The 17,500-nt window shown below is 43.6% G+C and overlaps 1 protein-coding gene across 1 annotated transcript in view; it reads left to right on the top strand.

Annotated features, from left to right (window-relative positions):
- hgfb (hepatocyte growth factor b) overlaps positions 1-17,500 on the top strand; it is a 24,817-nt gene that overhangs the window by 4,173 nt on the left and 3,144 nt on the right. The window contains exons 3-13 of the mRNA XM_084059971.1: positions 50-168; positions 3,897-4,062; positions 5,256-5,392; positions 7,202-7,295; positions 9,375-9,511; positions 10,291-10,320; positions 10,613-10,718; positions 12,716-12,790; positions 15,144-15,293; positions 15,447-15,553; positions 16,254-16,396. Of these exons, the coding sequence (XP_083916097.1) occupies positions 50-168; positions 3,897-4,062; positions 5,256-5,392; positions 7,202-7,295; positions 9,375-9,511; positions 10,291-10,320; positions 10,613-10,718; positions 12,716-12,790; positions 15,144-15,293; positions 15,447-15,553; positions 16,254-16,396 (1,264 nt within the window). The remainder of the gene's footprint in view (positions 1-49; positions 169-3,896; positions 4,063-5,255; positions 5,393-7,201; positions 7,296-9,374; positions 9,512-10,290; positions 10,321-10,612; positions 10,719-12,715; positions 12,791-15,143; positions 15,294-15,446; positions 15,554-16,253; positions 16,397-17,500) is intronic.

Below are 17,500 nucleotides of genomic sequence, written 5' to 3'. Positions count from 1 at the left end.
AATCTGAGAGTGTAAGTATCAATGATCAACTTGTTTTGTATTCCTGCAGGTATCCTGACAAAGGTCTGGATGATAACTACTGCAGGAACCCCGATGGACGACCCAGGCCCTGGTGCTACACCACCGACCCACACACACCCTGGGAGTACTGCAACATTAAAGTCTGCGGTAAGTGCGTGTGTGTGTGTGTGTGTTCTCTCTGCCACGTCACATCCTTGGTCCTCACAAAGTTAAGATAGGGGAAAGTGGGATAGAAATCCCCTGAAAGGCTCTTAGGTTTAGCGTTATAACATGTACTGGCTATGGTTAGGGTTAGTTGTTGAATAGTAAGACAACCTGCCTGGTTATGTATATTCTCACATGGCCAGCGCTCCATTCTCGCTGCTACACTCTGAATGGAGGTGGAGTGAGCAGGTCACTCCCTGGGGGGTGTGGCTAAACTGTGATTGACGGACCGGTTGTGAACCAAAGTTATTATCGACAGTATCAGCAAAATAGGCTCTATGCACAGCAGCCATATTGGAAAGAAATTGGGCCTCTTATTACTTCCTTCACAAGTGTTACCAATGATACTAATGAAGGCTCTGTTCCATTCTGGTCAGGGTGCTGATATTGTGCATGTTGGCTCACTAGAAACACTCCATTTTGGTTCCCAAATGGCCCCTTATGGTGGGTGTGTAACTCTGAGAGTGTACAAATGGAACCAAATGGACCCTTAAGGGTCCATTTGGTTCCATTTGTACACTCAGAGTTATGGGGGTCCTTGAAAATAAGACAACCACTATGCCACACTAAATGGAACAGAGCCTTAATTAGTATCATTGGTAACACCTGTGAAGGAAGTAAGGAAGGGGCCCAATTCATTCCCAATATGGCTGCTGTGCATAGAGCCTATTGGAAGATATGTATTTTTTTAATATTGCCTGCGGTCTGTGCACTGCACAATATTAAACAAACACGACACATATCATATTGTTGGCGGAACGCTGCTTGCTGCAGTCGCCATGTTTATTTCTCTGAGAGTAGTAGTTTAATGTCTATATTTTTGTTGTGTGGGCGAACACACTCCCACGCTATGGAACGGTCCCTGCCCATACAGTCAGCCCCCTTCTATCCACCTCAACATTCCCCAGGATTTCTCTCTGAGAAAGCAACCTGGGATCCGAGGTTACTGTAGGTTATGTACAGCATGTCTGTGTGAATATGAATGTGTGCTTGCCTGATTATTAGTATGTGATATTGGTACACCTGCATGGAACATCACATACAAATGCTTTCAGAATCATGTTAAGAGTGCAGTCACAGTGATCCATCACTCAGCAGATGGAAATTTGACTGTCCGTCTACCGTCTCATCGTGTTGCTGAATTCCTTTTGACAGAACGTGTGCATACATAGCCTATGCAGTTGTCTGTCAGTTACAAAACTCTCTCAACTTGTGTGTGTCCATCAAAATTAATCTGGCAGAGGTTGTCGGATACACCAGTCCTGTACAACAAACACACAGTAGATGGACAGACACATCAGTGTGGCCGCACCCATATTCACCATTCACCCAATCCTAGTCCTATCCCTAAAACTTAACTCTACAAATATTTCTTAACCATAAAAATGACCATTATTCTTGTGAGAAACAGGAATCGGAATGATCGTCACAATGATCGAATTGTAAAATTCTATTACACTTGTGGGAAAAAGAGTTTCTCAGAAGTATAGCACACACACACGCACGCACGCACGCACGCACGCACGCACGCACGCACGCACGCACGCACGCACGCACGCACGCACACACACACACACGCACACACACACACACCCGTTCCTCTTGGATTGGTTATGTCTCCTCTAATAGGCAGAAGGTTTATTTTCCCTCTGCACTATGGGCTATGGGTGTTTATTGTTCTACGCTGCCCCATACGTGCGGTGTACATTCTGCCGGGGGCTCAGTTACCGCTGCGCATAAACGTTCTGCTAGACACGCAGACACAACACCGGGGTCACACACACACACGCTACAAGCAGATCACTTACACCGCTCTTCACACCCCACGAGAGAAAGTCACAGTGTGTCATGTAAGCCATGTGTAAGTGGAGCGTGTTGTGTGCTTGTATGTATATGTGCATGCATGTGACCGCATGCATGAATGTCTCTACGGCGTCTTTTTCTTTGCTTCCCCGCCGGGCCAATGCCGGGCCACTGTGTTCATAGATCTGTGCTGCTGATGCTTGTTTCGCGTAAAAAGAGTAGCGTTTTTCTAGCCAGGGCTGCCCTCGTCGACCCTATGATGTAGAAGAGTTATTGAGGTGAAACAGCTACCGCGGTTCTCCGGGAACATGAAGGAACAGGGAGAATGCCGGTGTTGTTGTTGGACTCGGATCCCCTCTCTCTCTCTGCAGGGTCTGGTACTAGTGGCCTGCCTTGCCTGTTAGAGTCATCAAGCGGTCCTGGCACCGACTTTACTAGATGGCATTCCTCCATGTGGAGCTAGTGATTCACTCTTCCCTCTGCTTCCCCTTCTAAAACAAAATCCCTACCACTCTCCACCCCTCCCGTTTCTTGTCTCTCGGTCTCTCTCTCCCTGTATCCCATGTGTCCATCTGTCTTTGTCAAATGCATCTCTGTCTCTCGTTGTCCCGTCTCTGGCTTCCTCTATCTTCGTGACCCCCCCACCCCCCCTCTCTCTCTTTCTCGCTCTTTCACTCTTTTTCTGCCTCTCTCTCTCTGTTCTGATATGGGCGCCTGCTGGTAACGGACCAAGTTTACGACCCAGTTGGTCTTAATCAAAACAAGGCAGAGGGAGACGCGGAGACAAAGTGTTTCTTTGTCAAGGCCTGCCACTTTGTTTACCGTCATAACCAGCTCACGTCTATTTTTAGATGCGGCGTACAGACCGGAGAAGAAGAAAAAAAGAAGTGCCTGGTTTAGGGGCCATGAAACATCGAGGAACTTCACACATTATCATGTGTACAGGCCATGCGTAACATTCATGAACTCGTGGTCAATGAACTCTCACATGTTGCTTTGGAGAGCAAGCAGCAGCTCAGACCAGAGAGTCTGACATGCAGAGATTATAGAAGTAAAGCGGATCTGGATTTTCTGACTGGGGTTTGTTTGCAGGCATGGCTGTGGTAGAATCCGGTTATAGGGCTTCTGAGCCCCTAGAGGGAGCTGTTATATTATTAGCAAGGCGGCCCTTTGGCCCAAAGTCATCATCAGACTGTACCAAAGGAACCTTCATATTCATAATAGGACCTTTACTTCACTCTGGCATGTGGTTCAGAGCAGTGTAAGATTTCATTCAGTTTTAGTCATAGTCTTTTGAATAAAATGTAATTAAGTTTTAGTCATATTTTAGTCATCTGAAATGTTTTAGTTTTTGTCTAGTTTTAGTTGACTAAATATCATAAGATTTTAGTTGACTAAATCTACAGTTGATTTAGTCGACTAAACTGTATTTTGGCGGTGCCTTGATGGCGTCGTAATGGCTGATTTTACAGTTGGTTGCATGCTGAAAATAGCCGATCTACAAGCTCACAAAGCGTCGCAGCGCGACGCTTTGTGAGCTTGTAGATCTGCTGTTTTCAGAGCGCAACACCCCGAGTGCAACCAAACATAAAATGATCTCTTCTCCACTAGTCATTTTAGTCTAGTTTTTTTTGTTGACGGAATTGTCAATATATTTAGTCTTAGTTTTAGTCATCGTAGCTTCGTTTTATTTCGTTTTTATTTCATTTTCGTCAGTGAAAAAAGGTAGTCGACGAACATTTTTCGTCATAGTTTTAGTCGACGAAATCAACACTGGTTCAGAGTGGTTTTGAAAAAATCTGATCTTAAAATGAAATGTAAGTTGTCGTTTTGGCTAATGTCCCATCATGTCTCTCTTTCACCAACAGACACACCTGTTAAAAGCAATGTGATAGAGACGACCGAGTGCTTCCATGGGAGAGGAGAGGGCTACCGGGGGACTGTTGATGTGACACCCACTGGACTCACCTGCCAGCGCTGGGACTCCCAGTATCCCCACAACCACACCTTCACATCCAAGAACTACCACTGCAAGTAAGTCACACACGCACGCACACGCACGCACGCACGCACACACGCACGCACGCACGCACATAAGCATGCACTCACGCTGCGTGGTTGGCCCCCCAGACGTGTGTGTGTGCGTGAGTCACGCACACACACATGTTATTGTACTTCTAACCTTACAGGTAGGGTAAGTGATATTTTTGGTCAAAACAAAAAATGTTTTGTTAAGAGGTTAAAGCACTATATTCTGATAGTATTCATTGCTATAGAGCAGTGGTTTTCAACCTTTTTCATGCCAAGGTCTCCTAAATTGAAATAAATTTGGCCGCGGACCCCCATCTGAAAATGGTTTGTGCCAGGGACCCCCAGAAGTAAAGATTTGAGTTCAAATATTCGCTTTAAAAAATATATATATTGCACACATTTTATTTTTATTTTTTTCAAAAATAGTAGATCTACAAGCTCATAGCGCGGCACTCTGTGTCGCGCTATGAATTTGTAGATCTGTTGTTTTTGAATAGCCAAAGAAAAGTGGTTAAAATGATTGTGACGCTATGTTAACTGCTTTAGCTGGGGACCCCCTGGTACCCCCCCACCCCCAAGGACCACTGGTTGAAAACCACTGCTATAGAGTGTTTGTTCAATAGCAGGGGTCCCCCATCTCTTAATAATAAACAGAAAATGCATGTTCAGGGTTGGGTTGTACATTTTAAACCAATCAGGAGAGATCAGCTTCAGATTTATATTGTTCCAGTTCCAATTGTGTGTGCTCATTTATTTGTGTCATCACTTCCACTTGTTTCTCCTGTATCCTGTATGAATTCTCTCTCCTGATTGAGACATTGGATTTTCTGTTAATTGAAGAGCTGTAGAGACATAGAGACCTCTGTTACTGAACAAACACTCTATAGCAATGATTACTATAGTTATAGTAGAATATATAGTTATTTAACCCTTATCTTAACAAAGGAATCTTACTTACCCTACCTTTAAGCGTAGCATACTAGCATTTAATGCCAGACTACAGTATATCCCCAACCTCAACCTTAACACAGCCTTAAACACAGCCACTAAAAGAATTGCCCCTTGATTAGCATTTTCCAGCAATAATGCCCTCAAATTCCAGGATTCCAGGATTTTCCTTCTATTTCGGTCATTGTGGAAACACACATGCACGCACAGAGGCCACAGTATGACTACAGTATGTCTATGTGTTCCAGAGACCTGAAAGAGAACTATTGTCGGAACCCAGATGGAGAGGATTACCCATGGTGCTTCACCACTGACCCCCGAGTTCGCATGATGTTCTGCACCAACATCCCTCAGTGTGGCGTCCAGAGCACGCAGGCTGACGATGGTGAGAGAACGGATGCACTCATTTGAATAAGATGTTCCCTTAATTCCATAGACAAGACCACATGACATCCCTAAGTTCCAAGAATCAAGAAGAATCAAGAAACACCTTTACTTCACCCTGGCATGTGGTTCAGAGTGGTTTTGAAATAATCTCATCTTAACCCATTAAGACCTGAAGCCGATTCTACAAATGTCTACTAAATCCCAACAGTTTTCTGAAAAAAACATATGTTTCTATATCAGTGGTTCTCAAACTTTTTCATGTCAAGGACCCCCAAAATGATATGTATTTGGCCGCCGACCCCCATCTCAAAATGTCTAGTTCGAGGGACCCCCAGAAGCAAAGATTTGAGTTACAAATGTTCGCTTTAAAAATATTTATTTTCAAAGATTTGCACACATTTTCACGATTTTTCAAAAATAGCAGATCTACAAGCTCATAGCGTGGCACTCGGTGCCGCGCTATGAGCTTGTATATCTGCTATTTTTCAGTAGCCAAAGTGTCACTTACTTATACAGGTACATTCAGCAAAATGCTGATGGGACCTGTTCTGAACAACAACAAGATAGTGCATTCATTTCATCTTCTCATTCTGATTCTACTGCTCGTATTAGAGCGTGGGAGAGGTGATGTAGTCATTGTAAATCTCTGCTGCATAGTCTCTCCTCTACAACTGCCTGCTTGCCAATCTGCTCTTTAGTCCCCAAGAGGAATTGTTCCAGATTTATTCTCTTTTCAGCTGTCCAAAATTATATGTATTGCCTGTGAACAAGTTGGTTGCTTTTAAAGTACCGTTTTGGGATGAAACAGAGAGAAATCTGGCCCCACTGAAGAAAAAAAACACTCCAGAAAGAATTGACTGGGCCCTACACTACAGTACCGATGATGGATTTAAATGTAGGGGTCATCTACTGTTCTCTATACTGTATATCCGAAATGGGAATTGTCAGTCCTCACGTACCCTGCGGTTCACATCAGTCCCTGCAGTGAGATCTGACAAACCGTTAATGGAGTCGCCGATCATATTGGTCCGGGATGATGTTTCCTCTCCTTCCCTACGGGGAACCCGCAGCCCTGTATAGGACTGTGGGAAGAACTGACCCCCCCCCACCATCACACAAACCAACTCTGACAGCCAGCTCACGACCACAGGTCCAACTGTTGGACTCGGGACGAAAGTGAGGACATGAGGACGGGCCGAGTCATTGTAGCGCCCGGGTGGATATATCTTCCCGGTGGCAGGGAGAGACATGGAAGTGAAAGAGACTTTGCATTGCATCCACATGGCTGAACATACATGAAAATCTCTCCAGGGGGTCCTATGCTGCGACATTTATCTGAGCCTGTGTGGGCTGTGTCGTCGTGGGATTGCGAGCTCTTTGCTCGTGAGGTTGTGTTGTGGTCCGCTCCCGAGGGTTTGAGCACGTTTCCCACAGGCAGATGAGAAGCAGAGTGACGGGTACATTTTGGAGACCCCGTATTTATGGCGGAGTGTTGTTCTTAGGCATCGCTGTGGGCTCGCACGGGCTCCCAGCGAAGCATGCTAGAGCTAATGACAAGCCACGGCGGTTTGGGCTCTAGGAATTTCTTTAGTTTTCGTTGCCTATTATGCACTTTGGTTTTTACAGTAAAACAAATACTGTGTAGTCCACAAAGACGTATTGTTGTGGTGTTGCCTGTTTATGGAGGCTGGGTTGATGTTGAGTAACGACTATTATATCCATCTATACAGCATGATGTTTGTAACTGTTATGTGTTTCTCTGCAGGGATGTGCGTACAGTGACTGTGTTTTTTGTTGTTTGCACCAGAATGCTACGAGGGCTTTGGAGAGAATTACAGAGGAAAGCAAGCTAGGACGCGATCGAACCTGCCCTGCACACCTTGGAGAGACCACAGCAACAGGTAGGCTTGTGCTACTGGACTCCTAAATGAATACGCGGGCCAAACCCCACCGGAATGTTATGGAACGATCCAAGGAATCCAGGAAACAAATAAATAGATACATGAAAAAAATGAATAAATAATGCCCAGACAATGTCAAGAAGATACTGTACCATGCACACTCACTTATTATTTTCATTTCTTTCATTTTTTTCATTTCATTACCATACAAAAAATATTACACATAGTACACTAAACCAGTAATATTATACATGCATATATTCATGCATTTTGTGCAGTGTATGTTCATATTCTGTGCAGTGTGAAACTATGCATATCCATATTCATAGCATACATACATTAGTGTGTACCATGTAAAATTGTACATTCACTGCCCTGCACATATTTCCCCGACATAAATATCCAGGACATATTCATGCTCATGATCTAATCATGCATACATCGCAGCATTTTACCCATGGCTATAAATGATATTTTTTTCTTTAAAACATATTGCGGGTATAATGCCTGATTTACTGTATACATAGCTGTGTGCCGGTGTTGCACCAAATCACCAAATGTGCACCGATCTAGATCTAGATCAGCTATTTTTGCACAACTATAGTATAACTCAGGCTTTAGTGCAACGAAAACGTGTCCAACTCTCTTGCAGGACACTCTTGCCAATATACTAAGCAGGAGTGTGCAGGTGTGCATGTTCCATCCCCAGAACCATGTGTTTGAACCTGAGAGGTGAGGCGCTGCAGTCCGGGCGTATAGGCAGGCCAACCCGTAATTGACCTCTAGTTAAGTTATATTGTTGCTAGCGGAGGTTAGGCAGGGCCCTGGTGTTTCTCAGAGGAGAGAGAGAGAGAAAGTCCTGCGGGTGCCGTGACTCCTCAGCCTCTCTCCTCCAAGCCTCCCCTAATGGCCCGGGCCGAGCGTTTTCTCTCTCTCTCTCGAGGATGACCTAACTCGGCAGGAATGACGCCCAGTGATAACTCGGCCAGGAGAACATACACTTCACACCTCACCTCTGACCTCGTCCCCCCGTCCCGTCCCGTCGCCCCGCCTCCCTCCTCTTGAACACTTCAAAGCCAATCAGCTCCGCCGCCTGGCTCCCGCCCAGGGGTCGGGAGATCAGGGCAAAGGAGCCACAGGAGGGGTTGTTTATGGTAGCTTGCTAGAGACACAACAGACAGCGCAACCAGTCACGTTCCACGTCCAGCATTCTCTCTCTCTCTCTCTCTCTCTCTCTCTCCCTCTCCCTCTCCCTCTCTCTCTCTCTCTCTCTCTCTCTCTCTCTCTCTCATCCTTCCTTCAGAATTCCTTCCCCATGTTATCGCCCCAGGAATCCTGTCTGGCGACGAGTGCAGTTTGTGGTTTTTCCAAAATTCTTATGAGAAAAACCCCTCTCCTCCCCATGTGTGGGATACATCTGCATGTGAATGCATTAAATGTGTGTGTGTACTGTGTACGTGTGTGTACGTGTGTGTGCGTGTGTGTGTGTGCGCGTGTGTGCGTGTGTGTGCGTGTGTGCGTGTGTGCGTGTGTGTGTGTGTGTGTGTGTGTGTGTGTGTGTGTGTGTGTAGGTCAGTGAGTAATTCCCCCTGTAGAGGAATTACCACCCCCACCCCCAGCCCAGGGGGAGAGAGAAGACACAGCTGTATGCTCTCCTGGAGCACATATCATAGCCGTCTGTGTTGGTTTAACTTTAGTAATACTAATGGCGCTAAATCGGCACTAAATCCTCTTCAATTTTCCTCCACTAAAGCAATTGTGTATGTGTTGCACGACGAGCTCCCTTTTGTTCCCTGTGTGCTCCCGGGGCATTGGTTGAACGGTGGTTATATCTAGTAATTGGTATGGTCGGCTAAAATATGATTATGGTCTTGTGTTGACTCGGGTATTGTCTCGAGTCTGACTGCAAATCGTTGTCTGTGTGGTTGTGTACGTTTATGTGTGGGTGCGTGTGTGTGTGTGTGTGTGTGTGTGTGTGTGTGTGTGTGTGTGTGTGTGTGTGTGTGTGTGTGTGTGTGTGTGTGTGTGTGTGTGTGTGTGTGTGTGTGTGTGTGTGTGTGTGTGTGTGTGTGTGTCCAGTGGAGAACGGGGCATGCTGATGGCTGACCTGGAGGGCCAGGGGAACTACTGCAGAAACCCTGATAAAGACAAACACGGGCCCTGGTGTTACACCAACAACTCTGCCATACCCTGGGACTACTGTAACGTTAAGCCATGTGAGTTGACTCACACACACGCACACACACACACACACACACACACGCACACGCACACGCATGCACGCACACGCACACACACACGCACACACACACACTTGAGCAAAGGATTGACTGTGTCTGAATCCAAAAGTGTGTGTTTGTATGTCTGCGCGCTATCTTTGTGAAAGACATGCACACGCGTGCACGCGCACACACACACACACACACACACACACACACACACACACACACACACACACACACACACACACACACACACACGCGCACACACACACGCACATACACACATTCATGCACTCTCTCGCGCGTGCACACACACACACACACACACACACACACACACACACACACACACACACACACACACACACACACACACACACACACACACATACATGCACTCTCTCGCGCGCACACGCACACTGGCACATAGGCCATGCACACATACTTTATCGGCTGTGTGTGTAGATCTGTCTACACCATCAGGTCAGTGTGTGTCAGAGGAGATTCACAACTCATCAGGAAGATGTGGGGGTCCGTCTAACCATTCCCACATGGGGCAAGGGTCAGAGGCAACATGAGTGTGTGTGTGGCTGGGGGGTTCTGTGTATGTCTGTCTGTCTGTCTCTGTCTACATTTTAGTCTGTCTTTGCATGCATTTGGTGCTGCGGTGCATCAGCGTAGCTGAACAGCTGTCAGTGACTTTTTTTAATCTTATCTGAGTTGATGCTCATTGGCCCATTATTTGTCTTCTCCTCCTCTCTCTCTCTCTGCAGGTGAAGCTTCACAGAACATGATTCCACAGGGTGAGTGTGTGCACCACCCCCATCAGTCTGTCTGTGTATTTGTGAGCCTTTGCATGGGTCAGCAGACAGTTGCCGTTCTTTATTTGATACGCCGCTGGGCAAGTAACATAAAAGTGTTGGAGCTCAAACAAGCTCGTTTTTTTTTGTCCAAGAATCAATATGTCAAAAACAAATCTGTGAGAAATGTTTAAAAGAAAGTAGAATCTATTGAGATGGGTTGATATATTTTGACTGGGTTTATTTGCTCATGCTTGTTTCTGCGTGCGTGCATGTGTGTGTGTGTGTCTTCCAGGTGAACTGTCTCCGGTGGCATGTTTTGTCCATAAGAGGACCAGGATAGTGGGAGGCGGTCCAGTCAGCATCTCAGGTGGTAGCTGGATGGTCAGCATACAGAGAGGGTAAGGAGACACACCTGGAACACCTATCTATACGTTGTTATACCTTTCAAGCCGGGAACACCTCTGTGTGTAGTTTTTGCAATATACAGTATATAGCAACATTATTAATTTGCTATATTCATTTTGTTTATTTTTTGGAAAATAAATCGGGAAATGGGATAAGGGCTGTCCACACCAAGAACGATAGCGACAGATAACTATGAATATGACATTTTAAAAAACGTTCTAACTCAAATGTCCCATCTATAGAGCACCGAAGTCTGACGTAATTTACACATCCTACCTGGATCGCGCCCCCCCCCCCCTTATGAATTCCCATAGACGTGTTTAATATCGCGTCAAATAAGAACTGTGTTCCAAAAATAAACAAATGACCCTGGCGGGTTTATGAAGCATCAACTGACGGTGAGAAAACGCTAATGTTACTTCTGATGAATTAGTTAAATTTTCACCAGAAACAGACTGTTCAAATATGAGTGACTCACTATCATAAACGATACAGAACCACCTCCCTCACAATATCGCCGAGACAGTTTGTTTATTTTTGGACCACAATTCTTATATGAGACGATTCTAAGATGACCCAATGTTATTCTCCATAGAGAAATTACTTTATGAACCAGGGGATGAACGAGTGACATCAGGACTTCTGTACTCTATACAACAATTCATTTCACACATCCCTGTTACATTATGTTAATCCGTGGTGGATGCTCACATCATTATCCTTTTAGTTATTATCATTCTTGGTGTGAATGGCCCTTTTCACACGACAATATATTATCACCCCGTTGCGCTTTGTGTTGAACTGTGTTTAACAGCTTTAAAAGCAACACTAGCACAGATATTGACATTATTGGCCAAGAAAGATCAAGTCCAAATTGAAAGAAGCAAAACACTGACTCTCAAAAAGCAGCATCAACACTTTTCTTTTTCTAGAGAGAGAGAGAGGTAGAGGCAGACAGAGTACTGTAGAGAGAGAGAGAGAGAGAAAGATACCACAATGAATATCAATACTCATATCAGAGCAAATACGTGAATGTACATACAGAATGCAAATACAGGAGGCGGCATAACAAATATAATTTCAGTTCGCTTTCATTGTCAAAGCGTTATAAAATCACAGCAATAAGTTTACCTGACTACAATTAACCCATTAACACCTGAGGCGATTATTTAAAAAAAATCAGTTTAAAAAAAAAGTCTCAAGATCTGCTATTTTTGAATAGCCCAAAGAAATCTAATGTGACACAGATGTGTTCCAGGTCTTAAAGGGTTAATAATGACTCACCTCAATCTAACACTACTAAAGGAAGCAATGCTTTAGCTTTGCTCTTCGCTCATAGAACATATAAACACACGATAAAAGAGTAAATAATGACCCACAGATGAGATTTTGATCATCATTTCTGTTCTGTGTTTTGCTGAACTACAGTAAGTCAGTTCATCTCAATATAAAACCTGTCAATTAATCTGCTGTTTTTCCTTTGAAATTAATTACCAACCAGTTCCGCTCCAATAACAAGAGCAATAGTGCAGCAGTAATTCACCACAAACAAGGCGTGCGGTGGAAAAAAACTGCACTGCTGCGATATCTACAGTATATACACCCATTAATTTTTGTTAGCCTCTCTTTAGAGATGCATTGTCCAGATGCTTGTATTCCACAGTGGTATAAGCCACTTAACCCATTAAGACCTGAAGCCGATTCTACGAATGTCTTCTAAATCCCAACAGTTTTTTGAAAAAACGTATGTTTGCTTTAAAACAATATATATTCCAAGATGTGCACACTTTTTCACGATTTCTCAAAAATAACAGATCTACAAGCTCATAGCGTGGCACTCGGTGCCGCGCTATGAGCTTGTATATCTGCTATTTTTGAATAGCCAAAGTGTAAAATAATGCTTTTTTTTTAGCTCAAATCAAAAAGTGACACAGATTCGTTCCAGGTCTTAATGGGTTAAATCGATGAATAATGTGTTGTGTTCGTTCAGGTCAATGCACTGGTGCGGCGGCTCGCTCATACGAGAGAAGTGGGTCCTCACCGACCGCCAGTGTTTCTCTTCATGGTAAAAAATCTCTCCCATTTCTTTCTGGCTCATGTTCAGACTGGCAGCCCAAATAAGGCCTATCCAGATTGGAATCAGATTGTTTCAAACAGTGGCGTCCCAAGGATTTACATTTAGGGCAGGCGAGATTTTTGCCCCCCACCCCGCCCCTCTATTTCCCCCAAAAAAGACATTTCAACTCAATTGAAAATCAGCGATCGAAAACCGGCGAAAATTGCTGTTTTCAAGATGTTTTGGCCATTATCTCTGGAACGGAAGGTCCAATCTGCTCAGTTCAAAGCTTGTTGGATGCGTGACTTTGAGGTCATTAAAAAGGACCTTTTCGGGTTATTTGTTTTTTTAGGGGAGGCGAGATCTTAGTTGGGCAGGCGACCGCCTGCCCTGCCTCTACAGTGTATACGCCACTGGGTTCAAATGATCCAGTCTTATCAAGCAGCAAAAAAAAAACACATGGAAACTGATTTTTGCTAATAAGATTTGAACCCCATTCCCATGGTTTGAAATGCGATTATAATCCGATTTCTAAAGATCTGTCTCAGTCTGGATATTTGAACCCTAAAGCATTGAGTTATACTTTGGCATACAACGTTTTCACTTGCCCAAAAATGGCCGATTTACAAGTTCAGATTGTGTCGCATTGCGACCTGTTGTGACCTTGGAGATCTGCTATGTTTAGCGAGCGACACTGTCATATGCCTGTCATCACATCGTTACCACAGCTAGGCCTGTCACAATTATTACATAATGGTCTAATCGCAATTATTTGAGATAATTGCGATTATCTTTGCATAATCGTCATAATCGTTTCCATGTTGAAAAATGTTCACACATTTTCAAATATAAGAAAAAAGGAGAAATAGCAGATCTACAAGCTTACAACGCGTCACAAAGTGACGCGTTGTAAGCTTGTAGATCTGCTATTTCTGCTATTTTTACATGTATAAAATTAATAAATATATATTTCCTTGTATGTTTGAGTTATTTGTCATATCTGCCCTGTGCAATTTTTGATTACGAATCGTAAAAGGTAAACAGAAATAAAAATGGTATTCATATGATCCAATGTTCAACGCCAAACACACAATTAAATCGTTAATTGCAATTTGAGTGACAATTAATGGTCAACTTAAATGTGTAATGGTGACAGCCCTAAGCACAGCTACCAATGCAGACAGGTGGACGATGATGGTGCAGAAATCCATTCTGATCACTTGCAAATAATGGAGTGGACGGTCAGTTCTAAAGATCAGATTTGAGAAACAAATCTTCTTGCCTGCAGTCTGAACAAAGCCTTTGTCTCTCACACACTCTTCTTTTCATGTGTCCTTGGCTATGTCTTCTTCATTCTTCCCCTGAAGCTGGTAATATTACAACGTAACAACCTTATCAGGGATGTGCGCAGCTTTTACAGTATATTAAACAGGGGTGCCCCTACTAAACATTTACTGCATACTAGTCGTTTAGAATATTATTTATCTATCTATAAATGTACGGAATATATCTGTGTCCGTGTGTGTATGTTGTACGTATATGTAAGATGTAGTGGAGTAGTAGTAAAAGTACTGAAAATTGGAAATACCTCAAAATTGTACTTAAGTACAGTACTTGAGTACATGTACTTAGTTACACCACTGCCAGAGGGGCATGCGTTGCTCAAAGTAATTATCTCCCCATGTTACTTTAAGTACCCATGCCGTTTTCAGCATTGTAATGCGTCGGCTGCCTTGCGGGTACATTTATCGGGAAAATACTCTCTTCCCCAACGTAAACACAACAAGACATTGATTTTCTAATTGTTGTCTGAATTAACTCATTTAGGTTAATCAACAGCTGAATTAGATTTGTAAGCGTGGTTTATACCTCTAATCTATACTCGTAGATCAGCAAGCTCACAGCGTGTTGTAGCGCGATGTGTTGTGAGCTTGTACATCTGCTTCATTTTAATTTCAGACTAGTCGTCAGTGGTGTAAAGTAACTAAGTACTGTACTTAAGTACAATTTTGAGGTACTTAAACTGTACTGGAGTATTTCCAATTGTCTATACTTTTACTTCTACATCTCAGAGGCAAATATTGTACTTTTACATTTTGAATTCCAGACTTTCACTTGTAACAGAGTACTTCTACATTGCAGTATTGATACTTTTACTTAAGTAAAACATGTGAATACTTTATCCACCACTGCTAGTCGTTTAGTAAATTACAACGTGTGTGTGTGTGTGTGTGTGTGTGTGTGCGTGTGCGCGTGTGTGTCTGTTCCGGCGTCTCCCTCTTTATGGTAACTTATCAATCTCTTGAGCTAATTACTCCACGGGGGTTAATAAAAGTTGCACCGCTTTTGCACTGTGACGCAGCGTTCCCGATCTGAGCGAGTACCGCGTCTGGCTGGGAGCCTCCGACATCCAAGAGGGAGCGCCCGATTGGTCCAACAGGCAGGAAGTGAGCATCGCTCATGTGATATGTGGCCCCGAGGGCTCCAACCTGGCCCTCATAAGGCTGTCAAAGTGAGTGCCGCCTGGGAAAAATAAAACCCAAAATTTGTTTTACATTTTGTGTTTTTTCTTGTTTGTTTGTTTTTCTTTTTCATTCAAAGAACAAAGGGGGAAAAAAGACATATTTCATATTGTCTTTGTTCTTTTCATGTCTTGTCTTCCCAGCCCGGCCCTCCCAGCAGACAATGTTCACACGATTCAGTTGCCCGTGGCTGGCTGCTCAATCCCGGAAGGAACGATATGTAAAATGTACGGATGGGGCGAGACTAAAGGTACGGCTATTTCATGTACCTACAGCTACTGTACATATCGTCTCTGTCGGGTGGAAACCTCGTATGTCCAAAACTGTTACTATCCTATTCAGGATTCAAATGAAAAAATAACAAAAGCAGCAGATCCACAAGCTCGAAACGCGTCGCTTCGCGTCGCGTTTCGAGCTTGTGGATCTGCTGCTTTGTATTCTTGTGTGTGTCGATGTAGTATGATCAAGTAGGGCGTTAAATTACAAACAAAACACAAATGTTAGAATATGGAGATAAGAGGTTTTGATATACACGTACATAGGGTATATACATATGTACCGGTATGTATGTATGTATGTATGTATGTATGTATGTATGTATTATGTACAGATCTGCTTTTACGTCCACCATGTGTATCCATGCACATTCATGTAGTTATCATTGTAGAATTCCTTGATGCATGTTTTTCTCCTCTGTCTCCACCGACTTTCTTCTCCAGGGCAACTTAAACCATTGAATAAGCTTCAATGCATAGACCAGATACAAGATCAGAAAGTGGTAGAATTAGATGAGTGTGTGTGTGTGTGTGTGTGTGTGTGTGTGTGTGTGCGTGCATATGTGTGCGTGTGCGTGCATATGTGTGCATGTGCGTGCATGTGCACGTGTTAGTTGGTTGAAAAGAACCGTTCAGGTGGAGCAATAGTAATTGTCTGCTGATAATGTCGTTCAGGTACGGGTCATGACGATGTATTGAAGGTGGTTGACCTGCCCATTGTCAGCAACGAAAGGTGTAGAGAGCTGCACCGAGGAAGCATCGACATCACCAACACCAAGATCTGTGCAGGGGGCAAGAAGAATGAGGGAGTTTGTGAGGTAATACCGCTAATTCAGTGGTATTCCACCCTTTTCATTATTTATTCAGCATTTGAGCCACGGACCACCATTTGATGAGATTTAGCCTCTCAGACCCAAAACTTTGAATATTTCCTCTACATTCTCTAATTGCGTAGACTTCTTGTAAATTAAGTAATGTAGATGTTTAACAACAATTTAACTCTTGAGAGCGTAAAATGAAACCAAATGGACCCGTAAGTGTAAAAGTTTGTTTGGTTACCAACTCTCCATCATTTAGCTGGGGACCACCTGGAACCCCCTCAACCACTGGTTGAAAACCACTGCGCTAATTGTTTATTGAACAGCTCTCAGCTCTATGTAAGTTAATAAGAACCTTTCCCAACGTTATTTTCAAGTGGGGGGGGGGGGGGGGGGGGACAAAAGAAAGTAACGCAAATTCCGTGGTTGGTCGGTGGTTTGCCTAAGGATGTCTGTGTTTGGTCAATTCTGTCACACTTTTCTTTCCTGTCTTAGGGGGTGGTCTTTGGCCATTTTTCAATAGCTGTGCCACAGACGTTAGATATGTATCTAATTATCTGGCTAATACGAGAATAGAGAAAACATGACGATATTGAGGCATGTTCATGATGTCAGCGTCTGGTCGCTATTATTATGAATTCACTTTGAAGTTGTAGCTCTGTAGAAGTGTTTCTCAATCTTTTTTGGGCCAGTAATGTCAGTATCATGTCAGTATCATGGTCCGTATTATGTTAGTATCATGGTTAAGGTTGTTACACACCGGGGCGATTTTTTCGTGCGAATAATGCGTTTTTTTTTAAAACCTTATAAAGTCAATGGCTCCGTACATGGAGCGAAAAAGCGAAAAAGCGAAGCGAAAAAGCGTCTTTTAATTATTCGGAACGAGTCCGAATTTTGCGTATATTCGCTATTTTCGCCGGTGTCGCCCGGTGTGTAAGGACCTTTAGTGTTAATTTACATTACATTACATTACATTACAGTCATTTAGCAGACGCTTTTATCCAAAGCGGCTTACAATAAGTGCATTCAACATACTGTAGGTAGGGAACGAAACTTCTAATCACCAGAAGTCTTAAGTGCATTTTCTGCTAAAACAGGCACCCA

This window comes from Gymnoscopelus microlampas (assembly GCF_963454915.1).
Source record: "Gymnoscopelus microlampas genome assembly, chromosome: 6".
Taxonomy (NCBI): domain Eukaryota; kingdom Metazoa; phylum Chordata; class Actinopteri; order Myctophiformes; family Myctophidae; genus Gymnoscopelus; species Gymnoscopelus microlampas.
The sequence above is the reverse complement of the archived record's forward strand: the minus strand, read 5'-3'. Positions and strand labels throughout refer to the sequence as shown.